The 17415-nt window shown below is 35.1% G+C and overlaps 2 protein-coding genes across 4 annotated transcripts; both read left to right on the forward strand.

Annotated features, from left to right (window-relative positions):
* Positions 1 to 4072: 4072 nt before the first annotated feature.
* Positions 4073 to 17091, forward strand: LOC108044159 (guanylate cyclase 32E). Of its 3 annotated transcripts, none has more exons than XM_017123052.2 (23): positions 4073 to 4262; positions 9575 to 9708; positions 9778 to 9889; positions 10252 to 10326; positions 10397 to 10504; positions 10557 to 10680; positions 11044 to 11193; positions 11258 to 11366; position 11824; positions 12274 to 12426; positions 12534 to 12686; positions 12753 to 12934; positions 13514 to 13622; positions 13720 to 13786; positions 13863 to 13960; positions 14014 to 14324; positions 14459 to 14628; positions 15082 to 15271; positions 15416 to 15556; positions 15624 to 15816; positions 15875 to 16081; positions 16467 to 16625; positions 16685 to 17091. In XM_017123052.2, exons 1-23 carry the CDS (start codon positions 4098 to 4100, stop codon positions 17060 to 17062), a joined length of 3489 nt encoding a protein of 1162 aa, XP_016978541.2. In that variant the 5' UTR covers positions 4073 to 4097; the 3' UTR covers positions 17063 to 17091. The 3 variants fall into 3 exon arrangements, with proteins under 3 accessions (XP_016978541.2, XP_016978540.2, XP_016978543.2); XM_017123051.2 differs by lacking the exon at position 11824 and adding an exon at positions 12076 to 12160; XM_017123054.2 differs by lacking the exons at positions 11258 to 11366; position 11824 and adding exons at positions 11835 to 11838; positions 12076 to 12160 and having other exon boundaries at positions 11044 to 11190.
* LOC108044160 lies at positions 7456 to 8248 on the forward strand. Its single transcript, XM_017123055.2, has one exon. It carries the CDS (start codon positions 7531 to 7533, stop codon positions 8155 to 8157), a length of 627 nt encoding a protein of 208 aa, XP_016978544.1. The 5' UTR covers positions 7456 to 7530; the 3' UTR covers positions 8158 to 8248.
* Positions 17092 to 17415: the final 324 nt, after the last annotated feature.

Consider the following 17415-nt stretch of genomic DNA (forward strand, 5'->3'; position numbering starts at 1 on the left):
ATTTTTCCTATCTCCTTTAAGATATAGACTTCCGAGCGGCAAGCGCTTTTACCCTAATCAAGATATGCGTAAATAAATAAGAATTGGAAAATTTTATGTTAGTAGCTTACACACTGCGCGAAAAATTCTGATAATCATCAAATTTGTACCGATTTCACCCTATTGTTCCTATGGGAGCTATAGGATATAGACGTCCGATCGGCACGCGCTTTCACCTTGATCAATGTATGCATAAAAAAATAGGATTTGGAAAGATTCATGTCAATAGCTTGTATACTGCGTGAAATATCCTAAAAATCATTAAATTTTAACCGATTTTACCCTTTTGTTCCTATGGGAGCTATAGGATATAGACGTCCGATCGTCACGCGCTTTTACTCTGATCAAGGTACGCATAAAAAAATAAGATTTGGAAAGATTTATGTCAATAGCTTTTACACTGCGCGAAATATCTTCCATTCTTGCAAGTTATATCCGATTGTTCCTATGGGAGCTATAGGATATAGACATCCGATCGGGGCGGTTTTCAAACTTGATCTGCGTACACTTGTTTTAGGACGACTGTGAAAGTTTCAGATCGCTAGCTTTTAAACTGAACTCGCAAACGGTATTGAAACAGACGGACAGACGGACAGACGGACGGACAGACGGACAGAAGGAACATGGCTATATCGACTCCCCTATTGATCCTGATCAAGAATATATATACTTTATAGGGTCGGAAACGTCTCCTTCACTGCGTTACAAACTTCTGACCAAAATTATAATACCCTCTGCAAGGGTATAAAAATGTAAGGCTTGAGTACTAATCTAAGCGTAAAATTGTCATCGAAATACAGGAACTTTAAAGTTGTTTATCATAATAGAGTTTATTTATTATTATCATTTATCATAATAGTAGTTTATTTTTGCTGTGGCTCAAAAAGTCGCGTTTTAAAGTGCATATTTAAAAATCAGCATAGGATAATTGCTCATACTAAAAATTATTTTTGTATAAAGAGTAATTTTGAAGTTGTAGGTGCGTGCATACATGTCTGTGTTTTCCTGGGAGCAAGTTTTATTTTTGTGTTAACATGGCAATGCATGAATATGTACCGGTTATGAGAACTTTTGTTGGCCAATTTTTGGCAGTTTAAGCCCTGAGCAAAAGTGAATTCCTCCAACTGAAACAATATTGACAGGTTGCAAACGATTCACTAGTATTTTAAAGTACTTGAAGTGCTCTGTTGATGAACTAAAGCAATTACAGAATTGAACAGGGAATACTAGTATATATAATTTATTCTGTTTGGACTGTCCCCGCCTAATGGAAAATGAAAACCAACTTAGTTGTGGAGATTAGGGGAAGAGTGCTATGTCGGCATTCTTAATTGCTTGTGTTGTCTGCCTCTATGTTTATTAAATACTACAAAATTTAGCAGACAAACTGTATTTAATTTTATTACTTCTTTCTTATTTTACTCTTTATCCCTCTAGGACAAACTTTACGATTTAACAAATATATTTTATATTAAAAAGCGAGTCCTGTTTTGTATATCAGGATTTAATAAAGTAAAGCATTTTACAGTTATCAGTGGACAATAATAGACACAATTTACAATAAAAAAAATACATTTCGCATGCAAATTTTGGAATTGCAAAATTGATTTCAATGAGCGTGAAAAAGTTATTCGCAAATGGCAATAAAATAAATTACTTTTACGAAGCTGCTTACATTTAAATAAATCGTGACAAATGCAAATAATTTTTGATATTTAAGGTGACATCGGCTTTTGAATATAAATACGAATTTAAGTGACTGGAAAATGTTGTATCAAATATATTCAAATAAATGTGCAAACTGTTTCCGCATGTCCTGCCTTCATTTTAGCAGGAAAGGAACTGTTTCTGTCAATGCATAATTCACGGTACAGGAAGCGCCAACTCGCTTGCAAAATGTATTGTCATATGCAAACAAACCGGCTCAAAGAGTAATATGAATCGTTATGGTCCCATAATCGTTCTTCTCTGGCCGACACACAAAGGAGTATCCAACCATTGGCGACGAGGAACTGGAGTCACTCCGACAAAAGTTAAAATTAAATTTTCAATTCAATCAGCTTACGTGTCGGCTCAAATGGAATCAAATTGTAAGCCAGCATTGAAATTGAACTTGGACTTTTACAACACTCTAGGCAAAATATTAGGTGAATAGCTGACTGGATACACTCCGGTACAACGATATAAACAACATCAAAATTAAATTAAATTTTGAAACCAATTTAATTTAAATTTAAAACGTTTCAAAATAGAGTTTAGTTTTTCAATTCTTGTAATGAAATTCTCCTATTAGTACATTGTGCTATTTTAACAAGTCTTTTTATGTAATTTTTAAAGCTTAAGGACTACAAAGTAATAGAAGAAACAACAAAAATATATATTTAAAATATACGTAATAAATCATTTATAGCCTTACGATTATGAACCGTACTGTCGATCTAATTGAACCGCTTCCATTGTGTATCGGAATTCAATTGCAAATTACCTCTTACGAGGCTCTTGAAATTAAAAACTCGAGACAGGTGCTGTGAAAATGACATAAAAAGATATATGATGCCATTTGCGAAGCCTACGGAAATTTAATTAGAAATCGAAACCAAAAGCATGTAGATAATTGTACAACGCAAGTCATGACAATATTTAAGACATCTATTTCCTAGAAGTCTGCGTTGTACATGGCAAAGTGTACAATAAAGCATTTGCATTTGGATTTCCGGTTAAGAGTCCTCGTGGCAAGCTAAGTTCGGATTACTCTGAAAAGCTCTAAAATTGCCACCAAATTTGGAGGTTCGCTGTCCTTGAACTTGAATTACTGCAATGCACCCAAATAAAGGGTGTCCTTTTCCATGAATGAATATATATAACAAAATTAAAAGATACTAGTGTTTTTATGTTAAAAAAAAATCCTGCGAATTTGGAAAATAAATAATTGCTAAATTTTAAAAACAAGCCAAATCGGTAAACGAAGTAAAACAAACCACTGAAGTCAATTTAAAAATAAGTCCCAATTACTATTATTTACGGTCGCAGTTTAAAATGTATAAATATGTATACTTAGGTTTCAAACGATTTTTTTAGGGTTTTATTAAAAGTGTGCTTTCTGAAACACAATTCACCTCCACGCTTTGTAATCGAACGAAATGTTTTTTTCGGAATTTATCCATATTGAAAACCAGACAAGGACTTCCCCTTAAAAGAACCCCAAGCTACTTTGTTTGCAATGCGCCCAGACCATTAGTTGTAGATTCCTTAAAGCCTGTGACGCAATAAAACCAGGGAAAAACAAAAGATTATTCCCATAATTGACTGCCAGTAGAAAGGTATTATTGTCATTGGATGGCTATCAGGAACAGGGAAATAATGTGCTCAACAGGAGGGAATCTAAGCGACCTGGCATGACCCAATCATGGATTCCGTTGTAAGTCTGACAAGTCATCATTGGGGTCACTCTAAATTTGAAACAAATGATTTTTGGCCGTCAACAGGAACAAATAAACAAGGTCCTTAGCATCCTGTCCGACTGACCAACGGCAATGGACGAAATGCCCACGGACGGTGATACTCGTGCTGACCCGGCCGCCCACTTGTCCCGTTTTTGATCCCCGGGTTCTGCTGATTTTGTCATTCATAGACCACTTAATTTTGGCGCGACCCAGCCCCCAAACTCAGTCTCCCCTTCCCCCGAACCGGAACCGAAACGAATCCCGCCGAAGGACACGAAGCACGGAGGCTATAAAAGCGAAGGACCACTGCCAAACGAATCCAGTCTGTGACAGACTACGGGCGTGTTGAATTGCCGGAACGTAATACGGAAAAGCGGAGCAACAAGTTGAATCTTGGACCCAGATATACGCACACCTGTTGGGATAAAGGAAATGGGATTTGACTAAACAAATGACTGCCGTTCGTCGTTCGGGCACCAGCAGCTGCCAGGACCATGTGAATATCCTCGACCATTAAGTGCTTCACAGTCGGTGCTCGGTAGTCGGGTTGTCAAATTGTCAGTGGCCCGTGTCGGTGTCAGTTTCGTGGAAAATAAAACTTTATTGCCTTTGAGGATGCCACGCTTTTACGCCTCCACCACTGCACTCTTCTGCATCTTCGTCCTTCTCGGCTGTCAGTGGAGCAGCAGCAATCCTTTGGCCTCCGGAGCAGCTGCCTCCACGCGTCGCCTGTCGGACACGATAAATATTGGATTCCTGGCTGAATACTCCCAGATGCGGGTGAGTAAGCGAAGCTCTGGTCGCGGCCTAAAGTTCCTCAAAAATTATCCAAAATTATTTTAAATTGATTCTTGCGGTAATTATATATGTTCATGAATAAAACATCAATCTGTCACATTTGCAATTCAAATGCCAATCTCGTTTTGGGCCACAAGTCAACGCAACCTGTCCCAAAAATATCATGAAATTTATAGCTCAGCATAATGATTGACGATTGTGCTGCCCCAATCAAACACATCATGTGTCCCTTGAGCCATTTCACTGCAATACTCTAACAATGATGGCCACGGTTCTATTCATATTGTTTTTAAAGTAAATCAGTGTTTATAGATCATTAAAAATTTTATATTTAATAAAACAAAACTCAATAAAATAAAAAAAAACACTTTGAAAGAAACATTAAATATAAGGACTAAATTGAAGTTTAACATAAAGTAACAGCAGTGTATTTTCCTTGGGGCTATTTTCCCAACAGCTTTCCCATCTTGTTTTGATTTTCAGATATTTTTGAAAGAGGATTGACAGCGCTCATCTCGTCTGTGATAGAAAAAAAGAAATACATGCATGCATTTTTTCTGAATTTAATTGGTTCCCGGAAAAAGCGAATAGTAGTCTCCATACTTTTTATGATGGCCCAAATTTATCTGCACGAAATAGAAAGCTTAAAAGCAAACCCATCAAAAGTCCGTCTCTTCATCATAAACTGACCAAAGCCAAAGGACTCCCAATATTTCGACATTTTTTTGGGCTTGCGAGATATACATAAATAAATACGGATCATAAAAATATATTCAGTTTTCTGTAAGCTGACAAGGGTTTCCAAATCCTTTTTATGGGAGTGATGGGTTTCATTAAAATGAATATTACAAATTTATTGACAACTATTGACTTTTTTACTAGCAGCTACTAACTTTATGCAAACTTATGCAACTTCGATAAAGAAACCAAATTAAGTTATAAATCTGCAATGCGGAATTCAATTAAGGCCTTTTATATTGATCTGTAAACGCATGTTGGCCGTAGGTCAGTTTATCCCGAGTATTATTTATGTTCTCTTATTTGTTTTTCTCGTAAATAAATGTTTTTCCTTAGTGGAAACTCATGCTTGCTTGACCTTTTATTTCATTAAAACGACAAACGATGGACTTCGCTGGAAAAATAAATATTAATCTGTAAAGAAGTCGGTACCATACTTTCTTAATTAGTTTTTTTAAGTAAAGAAAGTGATGTTTTCTTTTTACAGAGTTGTTTCTCAAATTAATTTATACCAAAATCATTACCCCAAAGCTTGAAATTTATTTTTAGAAAGGTAAACATTTGGAAGTAAGAGATTTCTTAATTGATGGTCGTAAAAACAGCTTTAATTCGTTTGGGCACCATTAAAGAAACTTAAGATGATGAAAAACTTTTTCTCTGCCAGGCTTTCAATTCCTTTCTAATTATTCTGTAATTGGTAAAGAAGTATTGCCTTTTAAAAAATAGGATTTATACAGAAACTTTAAGCTAGATTAACTAGATATTACTCCTTTTAAAATATTTGTCGTAATTAATTAATAATGAAAATTCAACGCGCGAAATATTATGTAGCGTACTGGCTACAATTTCAAAGCCAAGAAACTAAAGCAACAAATCCTCTTTGGTTTTTGTGTGGGTGGCTCTATTCTTTTTCCTACCCTTTCTCCTCATCTAAAATCAGCATCCTGTTACAAAAAAGTATATTTCCGTATAAAAGCTTAAAGGATGCGAATATTTAAAAACGGAATAATTCTTACATTTCCACTTTGATTGTAACCATGCTTAAGCTTAAAGCTCATCTCAACAACGGTTCACAGTTACTATGACAGCTTCGTCCTTAATTGGAAAGCGTTCATGCTATTTTTCTAAGCCGTGCTTAAAAGTGACCTAGAAGCACTAACTACATATGTGCATATTGGGTAAATGCTAAATGTAATTAGGTATATTTTGATATTTTATAACAGCTATACATTACAAGGATGTTGAAAAAACATACTTTATTTACTTAAGGTTAAGATAAAAACTGACGTGCATGCCGGTTCTATCTGACAATTTAAAAACTAAAGTACTAATTTGCTGATAACGTCAGCTAATTTCGGCTGAAATGACAATTGCTTAAATAGCTTTAATTCATGAAATGAATACGTCTTTTTAAATTCGATTTCAGTTTAATACTCACTTACTTACTACTGGTCTGTAAATCCAAATGTTTAACCAACATATGACTTTAAGGCGAAAAATAAATGGAAGTTAATTTATGGCCCTAATAATTACGAAATCTACCTAAATTTCAATAATGACTGTCACAAGTGGCTTAACCATTTTAATTTCCTGCCAAACTCGCAGCATGACCTTTAAGATTCTGGTACGTGAATGCTGCTTAAGAGAAATATGTAGACCTGTGATTATGATATGGTTAATTGGAAAATTTGTGAGTGAAAAAACAATGGCCTTAATTACTTTTTAATTTTTTTTGTGGGAGATGAAAGAAGCCTATGTGTGCAATTAAAAAGACTCCTCCCTTATACATTCAGTGCAAGTTCTTTAATATAAATTGAAATGTTTTTTTAATAAACATTATGAACTAATAACATTAATCAACTTCTAAATTTTATTATTGGTGCCACATCTATTAAATGAATCACAATTTTATGGTCTGGTTATTTGCGCAATCAGCCATCAAAAACCATAATTTGAGGGACAATTCGATTTTAATATTTTAATTTGTTTCCATTGGAATTGACTGGCGAAAACCACAAATAAATCAGTATTTTAATTGGTATTAGTGGTTTTTTCTATGACTCACCACCTTTTTAATTTAATTTACTAAACCAAATACTGTGACAAGAGGAGGGGATTTCGATACTGTTTATTCAAAGAGGAATAATTAGTTCATTATGGTTTATTCATAATCAGCATCCACAGTTTACCTAATCCAAATGGTATGGCCGGCAGAAAAAAATAAATTATTATTATAAATATTAATAAACAAATGTCTTTTTTTGTTCCAATAATAATAATTAGGGCCAAAAGCTAATTAAAGCTGGTTATATTTTAATGATTTTAAAAACATTTAAATGAAAATAAATTTCTGTTTTATTTGACGTCAGCTTTAGTGTAAAGGTTCTAAGTTTAAATTACAAAAAAACTTCTGCTCCAAGTTAGCTATTTTTTTTAAACAGTTTCGTTGACTGTCTGGCTTAATCCATTTGAAAAATACTTACAAAATTTTGTAATTTTTGACGCTAACATTATGCGCGATTATATTCCCAACTTTATACGTTCGCATCGCTGCCTCTGCGTATTCATCATGCTGCAACTGACATTGATGCTGTCTATGTTGGAGGTTATAATCCAAGTTGACCCATCGCCGGAGCCTCAGCGACCTCTGACCCGAGTTTACCTAGTGGGCAAGTTGAGTCAGCTGGCCTGCAGTCCACTGCTCTCCGGATTCGCAATGGGTGCCCAGTTCTACGGATACGGTCTGATCCACCTCCGCACCAAGGGACCCCTCGGCGGATTCCTCTCCAGACTCCGGATGGCTGCTCTGTCCGTGTGGCAGCAGTGCAGTACAGTGATGCTTCTGCCCTGGTGCTTGAATGTCGTCCAGGGACTCTGCCTCTTTCCCGCTCACCTGTGGGAGTGCCTGGGCAAGGACTCCTGTCTGGAGGCCGACCACTTTCTGCTGTTCATGATCCTGTCGATCCTGTTCTGGAGCAACCTGCTGATCCTGGCCATCACCAGTCTCGTTGTCGCAGTGAAGCTCAACCTACGGATGTTAGGTGCCCGGCACATTGGAAGCAGGAATCACGAATTGCGAGCCTATGCCCAGGGCATCAACGAACTACTCGGCTTTGAAATGATAGTTGTGCCCGTGTGATGGCTACATCTAGCAACTGTGTTATCTAAAAAAGTACTCTTAATATTATATATTTTGTTACTAAATTTAAAATTGAAATTAAAATATTACATTTTGGCGGTCCCCAAAATTATATGCTTACAAAATCTCAATTAAAATTTATTTATATTTATACTTACTACTTTTACTTCTCTCTTTAATTCGGAAGACCGCCCACGTAGTGACGGAGCGAACCGAGAGTGTGTTGTAAACTGATCCATCAATTTAAATACTTCTTATTAAATCATTAATTTTTAACCTATAGATTGCAATATAAGAATATATAAAATTTTAATAGCCATTTTTTAAATAACATAGAATTATATTTACATAATAAATTGCACAAACGCACATTTTGGTCTAAGAAATTTTTAAAAATTTCATCCAATTTATTTTATTTTTCGCTTTAGTTTGTTTAAAACTGTATAAGTAAAGCCTCTACAATTATTCTTTCTAAAAGAAGTCGTTTACCGCGGTTTTCATAAGGAAAAGTTTCTAGCTAGCAAATTCAAATTTAGTTTCAGACTTTTGCACACTCACACAGCTACACAAATATCCCAAGGAAAAACAAGTATCCTGAATCTTATGCTTATCATTCATATTTGGGGATGCATTTCTGATTCCACCTTATTCCTCATGAATTTCTCCACATATGAGTTCAGGTTCGACTGGGAATTGTTACAGCTGAAAGTAACAAACGTTTCTTGAAAAAATGCCGAAAAGTTCACACTCCCTATTTAACGTCTTAATAAATTTTATTTTAAATAAACGGGCAAATCCTGTTTAGGCCTAGCAATGTGACAATCACACCAACATACAAAATTTATGATACAATATCTTGTTACGAAAAAGAATTATACAATGAACCAAACATAAACACTAATTCCTAAAAGGTTTTTGTTTAGCAAAAAATATACCTGTATAAAAAAATTAATAATTTTAGGAAATGTATTTGTTATTGTCTAACGTAAAATGTCCAAAAATTTTAAATTATAAATTTTGTATGTTAAAGATGTGGGCGTCACAAGTTTTTTACCGTGTTAAGAGGTGTTTTTGGTTTGATATGTATAAATATAAATTTCATGTTTCCGTAGTCAAGAAAAGTTTTTTTTTAATTTCTATCAAGAAAGTTGTCAGCGCCTGAAACTGATTTTCTTTGTATTACAAAAATTTATAACGAGAAATTCTTAAATTATCCCCCACCGACAAAGATGCAGCCAAGTGAAAATATTAGTTGTCTTGCATTGCTTATGTTTTCCCTCCCTTTGGTCCTTTAACAATGAGACAACATGCATAAATTAAGTAGCATTGCACAACGGGGAGTTCATTTAAGAAGCATGTTTCCATCGTAACCAGCCACTACTCATTACTGACTTTAATTTGGCTTACTTTATATTAGGTGACGCTGGGAGGACTGCCACTGGCCATCGAGGATGTGAACAAAAATCCGTACCTGTTGCCGGGCAAGAAGTTGGCCTTTAAACCAGTCGACATAGGCCACAAAATGAGCGCCTACCGGGTAAAGCCCCTTAGGTACTCCAAAATTAAATTGCTCCCTGCATCCTTACCTGCGAAATTGACCCGTTCTGTGTAACGTTTCAGGGCGATGACACAGATGCGTGAATCGGGCGTGACCGCGTTCATCGGTCCGGATGAGAGTTGCACCACAGAGGCGCTTCTGGCCTCCGCTTGGAACACACCGATGCTTTCCTTTGTGAGTAGACCCATTACTCAAATCTGGGTCACCAGGGTCCAGTTCAAGAGTTGGATACCTTGGCTTCACATATGACAGACCATTTTGTTAAAGTTTAAGGACTTTTCTTCTGCCTTGGGGTTTTAATGCCAATTTATTAGCACATTGACATAAAAAGTGAAATAAACTCTGGAGGCAAAGATAAATTCAATTGTTGACAGAATAAAACACAAAACTTTATTTTTGTTTTTTCCTCATTTGGCAATTGCATGTGAAAGTAGCAATAAACTTCACAGTATAAGTCTAACTAATTTGAAATTGTAAAACCATTTATTTGATTCTGTTTAATGTTTAAACATGTTAATGCTTTGTTTGCTCTCTAGAAATGCTCCGACTCAATTGTCTCAAACAAAAGTACGTTTCACACCTTTGCTCGAACATTGGCTCCGGCCTCCAAGGTAATTTCTAGTAATTGACAGTGGGATGACATATTTTCTAACTAATTGCATTACAATATTATATTAAAAGGTGTCTAAAAGTATAATTAGTCTACTAAACGCCTTTCATTGGAATAAATTTGCCATAGTTGTCAGCTCAAAGCCCATTTGGGGCTTAGATGTTGCTCGGGCAATTCAGGTGAGTCTGACGTCCTGATAATTATAAACTTATTTGAGACTTTGCACAACAGGAACTGGCGGAAGCAAGAAACTTCACCATCAGTCACTTCAAACATATCTCCGACTACATACCGACCACCAAAACCCTTTCGCAGATCGATAAAATTATCGAAGAAACATATTCAACAACCCGCAGTAAGGATTGATGTTGTATGATGTACGAAAATAAAATAAAGTTTGGTATAGGACTATTTCAATAAAAAATATTTTTTAATGCAAGCATTGGAAGAAGTTTGTGTTTAAGCAAAAAAACAATTGTTTATACTTAATTTAAAAATTAATTAAAATAATATACAATTTACTGACATTAATTATGGACCAAATTCGACCTTTTTTCATTAGTTTAAATTAAATAAATAAGTACTGGTACATAAAATAAACTATTCAAACTTTATTTTTATTGTTAATTGCACTGTACAATATTGAAACACCGATTTTAAACTTTATTTGAATTGTACATTGCACTGAAAAAAATTGAATTACCCCAACACCCAACAGTCTATGTGTTCATTGGGGAGCATATCGCCATGGTGGACTTTGTGCGAGGCCTCCAGAATCGGAGGCTCCTGGAGAGCGGGGACTACATCGTGGTTTCCGTGGACGACGAGATCTACGACTCCAACCGGAGGGTTAACATTATGGAACGTAGTAAGTGCATTGTGCGGATCGGCGGTCCGGGATAGAGTTCTAATGCATGCACCATCTATTCCAGATTATTTAGATCCTTATATTAGAAAAGAAAAGAGCAAATCACTGGACAAAATCTCATTTCGTTCAGTTGTAAAAATAAGCATGACATATCCACAAAACCCCCATATTCGGTAATTTATCTGACTCTTAGTTATCTAACTGTGCGTATTTTTGTTGCGTCTTTCTAATCGATCTTTAGGAACTTGATTTTCCAAGATCACTTGGATTTTTTCATTTGGTAAAAGTAGTGCTTACTCTTTTTAAAAACAAGATAAATTATATTTAAATTTTTTTATAGGTTCTCATTTGTATCGTACTTCAAATAGAAATATCGCCTTTTAAACGACAAAATTAAATAAAATTAAAACGAAAATTATTGTTGAAGTCACGGTTAAGGTCATACCAAAGACCAATATAATTATATTGAGTATAATTATACTCACTTGATTTTGTCAAGTATCGAGAAACCAGTTATTTTTTCTCAAATATAATGTTAAATTCAATGTTAAATTATTAAGAACCTCAATTATTTTTATTTTTTTGGTTCAAAGGCGTTATTTGTAAAGTTTATAAATTAATATTTGTGAGTGTAGTTTTAGGAATGTCTTCGAAGTTTTATGAGGAGATTTATACATTTTTATTTCAGATTAATTTTAATTTGATTTAATCACATATGTTCATTATTTTTTTAAAAATATTAGGATCATAGAATATATTAAAAAGCGGTATTCCCTTACAAAAAATCTATTTAATTCACGTTAATCATTTGCATGAAAATTAAATATTTAAAATTATATTCTATATAACAGTTTATCTATTTGTACAATTTTATGTTTGCAGCGACATTTGTTCGAAAATAAAAGATTATGCTCGAAAGACTCCATTTCTGGTGCCATATCATCAACGTGTCTTTGACAACATATCGGTAGGAAAATCGGAGATTATTAAAAAAGTCTGAGTTATTTTAAAATAAATTTGTATTTTATTTTATAGATTGCTAATAAGATTATTCATTTTATCGATGTTTTTATTGTGTAGGTGCCCATATATGGTCTACATCTTTACGATAGTGTTATGATCTATGTTCGAGCCATTTCGGAAGTTTTAAAACAGGGCGGTGATATATACGATGGAAATTTGGTAATGAGTCATATTTTCAATAGGTCCTATCATTCAATACAAGGATTTGATGTGAGTACTTACATATGTAAAGCGTGGTGATATAAATATATAAGAGTTTTACTAATACTATGTTCATAACTTCATAAAAACCTATATTTTATTTTGTACTTACAAAGGTCTACATAGACTCTAATGGGGATGCTGAGGGGAATTACACAGTGATAACTCTGCAAAACGATGTCGGCAGTGGAACCTCAGGCGGATCTCTGGCCAAGATGTCCATGCAGCCAGTGGGGTTCTTTGCGTACAACAAGCACTCCCTAATACCGGTTAGTTCATTATTCATTAATTTTAAATTATAGTAGTGAAAGCAATTTATTTGAATAATCCGAAAGGAGTTCCGCTACATAAAGAGTGATAGACCCATCCAGTGGCTAAATGGCCGTCCTCCGCTCGCAGAACCCCTCTGTGGTTTCCATGGCGAACTGTGTCCTCGAAAGAAACTAGATTGGCGATATCTGGTAACGGGTCCATTAAGTGCCCTCGTCGTCGTGGTGGCCATCGCTCTGCTAATCAAGTATGATTATTTTTTAAATAGGCTTAAGGGGGTATATACCTTTTTTTGTCGAAAAAAATAGGAAAGTTTGGATGTTTTTTACGTATGTAATAATTTTTTTTATTAAATGAATGATTATATTTTCTGAAAGTTTAGATTGTTGACAATGTTTATGCAAAAATGTGTGAAAAAGGTTTTAAGGGGTGTCTGTTTCCCTTAAACACCTTTTTTTGGAAAAGCCAAGCGGTGATAATTCCCCAGGACGAACGGGTCAACTAAATCCTTAAAAATACAAATATTTCATTGGTTTAGAGTAATATCCAGTACTTGAAAGAACGTTTTTAATTTTTTGTTTTTGTGCATACGGGAACGTTTTATGCAAAATATAAAGTTTTTGGACGCTAGAATTCCTACAAAAGTATCTATTTCGGTGAAATAAAAATGTTTACATAAAAAATCGATCGTTCAAGTACTCATAAAATTCATTACGAACATTAAAAAAAAATTTGAAGAACATCGGATCACAAAAATGGATTTAATTTTTTGTAAAACTACATGGGTTTATAAATTTTAATAACAATTTTGAATATTTTGTTTGAGGCATTACCGCTATGAACAGACACTGGCAGGACTTTTGTGGAAAGTGGACATGAAGGAAGTTACCGTCATTAATCTCGGCGAATACAACAACCCCAGTAATAAAAATATTGTAAGTATCGCTTTGAAAAAATCAAATGAAATAAATTAGTGAAGCATTACCTATCCACATATAGTATCATAATAATGAAACTGTCTTATTATTTTAGTTTCAGATATGTCGCCAAAGCATTTTAGTGGTTGGAGAACCCAACAAAAGGTCCTTTACAAATATAGGTAAGCTACATAAGTACAAATATAGTAAGCAATAATGTCGCTTATAAAATTGTATTGTATATTCCACATTGAATAGCTCTTTTTCGGGGCAATATTGTGGCCATGAAAAAGATTCACAAAAAGAGCGTGGACATTACTCGTTCCATTCGCAAGGAACTGAAACTGATGCGAGAGGTGAGCCATAAAAGATTAAGAAAATATAGTTAAGCGATATGATTTTCTAACAGGTTCGGCATGAGAACATTATCAACTTCATTGGGGCATCCACAGATCACGGGTCTGTGATCATCTTCACCACGTATTGTGCACGAGGCAGTCTGGAGGACGTGCTGGCCAATGAGGACTTGCACCTGGACCACATGTTTGTCTCCTCTCTGGTCTCTGACATCCTGAAGGGCATGATCTACCTGCACGACTCCGAGATAATATCCCACGGAAATTTGCGATCCAGCAACTGCCTCATCGACTCCCGCTGGGTTTGCCAAATCTCTGACTTTGGACTCCACGAACTAAATGCGGGCCAAGAAGAACCCAACAAGTAAAGCAATAAAGTTCGAGATCTATTCATTGATCTTATTATTTATTTAATTTTGCACTTTTAGTATAATGTATTTCTAAAATAAGAAATCTTTTCATACAATGCAAATAGGTCAAAGAACTTTCTATTTGCAGGAGTGAACTAGAACTGAAACGTGCCCTCTGCATGGCGCCAGAGCTTTTGAGGGATGCCTACCGACCTGCACGCGGTTCCCAGAAGGGAGACGTCTACTCCTTTGGGATTCTCCTCTACGAGATGATTGGCCGCAAGGGTCCTTGGGGGGATACGGCCTACTCAAAAGAGGGTGAGTGTTGAAGGCCATTTAAAATTTAGTTATTTTAAACATTATTTATGCTAAAAAGATTTATGATATTTTTGGTAGTTGTTTCCTTTGTTAGGTGGACATCCTACCTGGTGAGAAAATTATCCGAAAATTAAAAACTACGTTTTTGTTTTAAGTAAACCTTAAATTTAATTAATTGAAAAAAAATTGTAAATTGTGAGTGTTCTCTAACTAAAAATACAAATTATAACATCATTTTGTTTACTGTTTTTCAATTATTCAACTTAGTAAATTAGAATTCTTCGTTCTATCAGTAGATGTATTCGAGTTGATTTCATGTTGAATATGTATGCAGGATAAATGACACAGAGGGAGAAACTACCAAAACCTATATCTCCGAATGTATTTATGCGATTGATTTCCAGCTGTAAAAGAATGGGAGTAATTTTAAATAAATCATTTCTTTTTTTGCAGAAATAATTCAGTTTGTCAAGTGCCCGGAACTGCTGCAGCACGGCGTATTTCGTCCGGCTCTGACCCACACTCACCTGGACATTCCGGACTACATCCGTAAGTGTTTGTGCCAGTGCTGGGACGAAGATCCGGAGGCCAGGCCCGACATCAGACTGGTCCGCATGCATCTGAAGGAACTCCAGGCTGGCTTGTAAGTAACGAACATTAAGGTTATTTTTGCGGATTTTTAAAAAACTTATTTTTGGTTGAATACAATGACAATCTTTGGAGAAAATCTTGACACTGACGATAATTTTAACCTTGGACTATTTTTACTTTCTTTAACCCAATCCAGAAAACCCAATATATTTGACAACATGCTATCGATAATGGAAAAATATGCCTACAATCTTGAGGGTCTAGTTCAGGAACGAACTAATTTACTATACGAAGAGAAAAAGAAAACAGACATGCTTCTTTACCAAATGCTGCCTAGGTAAATAATATAAAACAATGAACATAATATTTAATATATATATATATTAATATTTAATCTCCTAAAGACCTGTAGCTGAGCTCCTAAAGCGAGGGGATCCTGTAGAGGCAGAGTGCTTTGAATGTGTAACAATATTATTTAGTGACATTGTGGGATTCACCGAACTTTGCACCACAAGCACCCCATTTGAGGTGGTAGAAATGCTGAACGACTGGTACACCTGCTGCGATTCGATCATATCCAATTACGATGTCTATAAGGTTAGTAAAGGTACTAACAAGCAATAACAAATATTTTAAAACACAATTTTTGTTTAAGGTTGAGACAATTGGAGATGCTTATATGGTTGTATCCGGATTGCCACTGCAGAATGGAAATCGACATGCAGGAGAGATAGCCTCTTTAGCTCTCCATCTCCTAGAGACCGTGGGGAATCTCAAAATTCGGCATAAGCCCACTGAGACTGTTCAGCTCCGTATTGGAGTTCACTCGGGTCCATGTGCAGCTGGAGTTGTGGGACAAAAGGTGCAGTGATTTTGACTTTTTTATAAAATTTATAGGGTTTTGCAACGTATACTAAAAAATATTACGAAATATATTCTATTTGAAGCAAGATTTTATTTATTAAAAATAATTTTAATAATTAGACAAGATTTTTATGTTAGCTATTTCAACTGATCAAGACAAACCAACAATAAATATGAAAGATATTTTGATCGAAAAAAGTAATATTACAAAATATATTAATTTAAAAATATAATCGATATTTTTTAAGTAACATTTTATTCGCTCAGAATAATAATAACCATCTTTGGTGCGACTAAGTAAAACTCAGAAAATAATCATTAAATTGAGATAGTTTTTATTTATGGTCCCTGATGTTATGTTTATAACCTTAACTAAATCTCAGATGCCCAGATATTGTCTATTCGGAGACACTGTGAACACAGCATCCAGGATGGAGAGCACCGGGGATTCAATGAAGATACACATATCCGAGGCCACCTACCAACTTCTGCAGTTAATTGGTAGCTATGTTTGCATAGAAAGGGGTCTGACCAGTATCAAGGTGGGTTCAAATATTTTCAAATATTATTTGATAGATAAGAAAAACAATCTTTGATTTAGGGCAAGGGCGACATGCGAACCTATTGGCTGACAAATCGTCACCAATCCGAGCTTACACCGGATCTCATTAGTACCGTGGATACTCTGGATAGCTACTGTTCCGCGGGAAGGGAAAGTATGGAGCACATACTCCACCAGTATTGCAATCCAGCTCAGAATAACTATAGACTGGGATCCTGCAAGTGTGACACGAAGTGTTTATATAGCCGCCGATCAGACGACAATGTGACCAATTCCCATGTCACTTCAGAGTTTCCGAAGATAAGTGAGCCGACGCAGGTCAACTGCAATCAATTATGCATTTGCCGGTTAAACAGCAGCCAAGTGTTCAGCAATCGAAGTCCTCGATCTGCTCCAAGCATCACATTTAGACTATAAGGATTTCACTTTGTTATATCTAAGATATTTGTTCAGTGACATTTGAGATGTAGTGAATATCAAGCTAGAACTATTTACTGGCGTCCATTAATGTATGTGTGTTGTACAGTGCAACATCCTCTTAAATTCTAATGGCTTACTGAACTAAATTTGACAATATGTTTTTTGTTTAAAAATATAATAATATAATAATCTACATTCGTTATTAACTGTATAAATTTAAAAGGTCAAATTAATGGAACACTTCCATGAAAGTCCAGTTTGTCCGTCCATTTGCATTTAATTTACTTATTTTTTAAAAAACTCAAGTATGGAAATTCAGTTAGACAATAGAATTGAAATTATGTGCCGTA

The sequence above is a fragment of the Drosophila rhopaloa genome, unplaced genomic scaffold (genome assembly GCF_018152115.1).
Source record: "Drosophila rhopaloa isolate 14029-0021.01 unplaced genomic scaffold, ASM1815211v1 contig_2, whole genome shotgun sequence".
Taxonomy (NCBI): domain Eukaryota; kingdom Metazoa; phylum Arthropoda; class Insecta; order Diptera; family Drosophilidae; genus Drosophila; species Drosophila rhopaloa.

Bases quoted from the DNA above. Each gene is read 5' to 3' on its own strand.
- LOC108044159 (XM_017123051.2), top strand. From the start codon at position 4,098: ATGCCACGCTTTTACGCCTCCACCACTGCACTCTTCTGCATCTTCGTC. The intron at 12,427-12,533 runs GTGAGTACTTAC...GTACTTACAAAG, and splicing joins ATTCAATACAAGGATTTGAT to GTCTACATAGACTCTAATGG. The intron at 13,961-14,013 runs GTGAGCCATAAA...ATTTTCTAACAG, and splicing joins AACTGAAACTGATGCGAGAG to GTTCGGCATGAGAACATTAT.
- LOC108044160 (XM_017123055.2), top strand. From the start codon at position 7,531: ATGCGCGATTATATTCCCAACTTTATACGTTCGCATCGCTGCCTCTGC.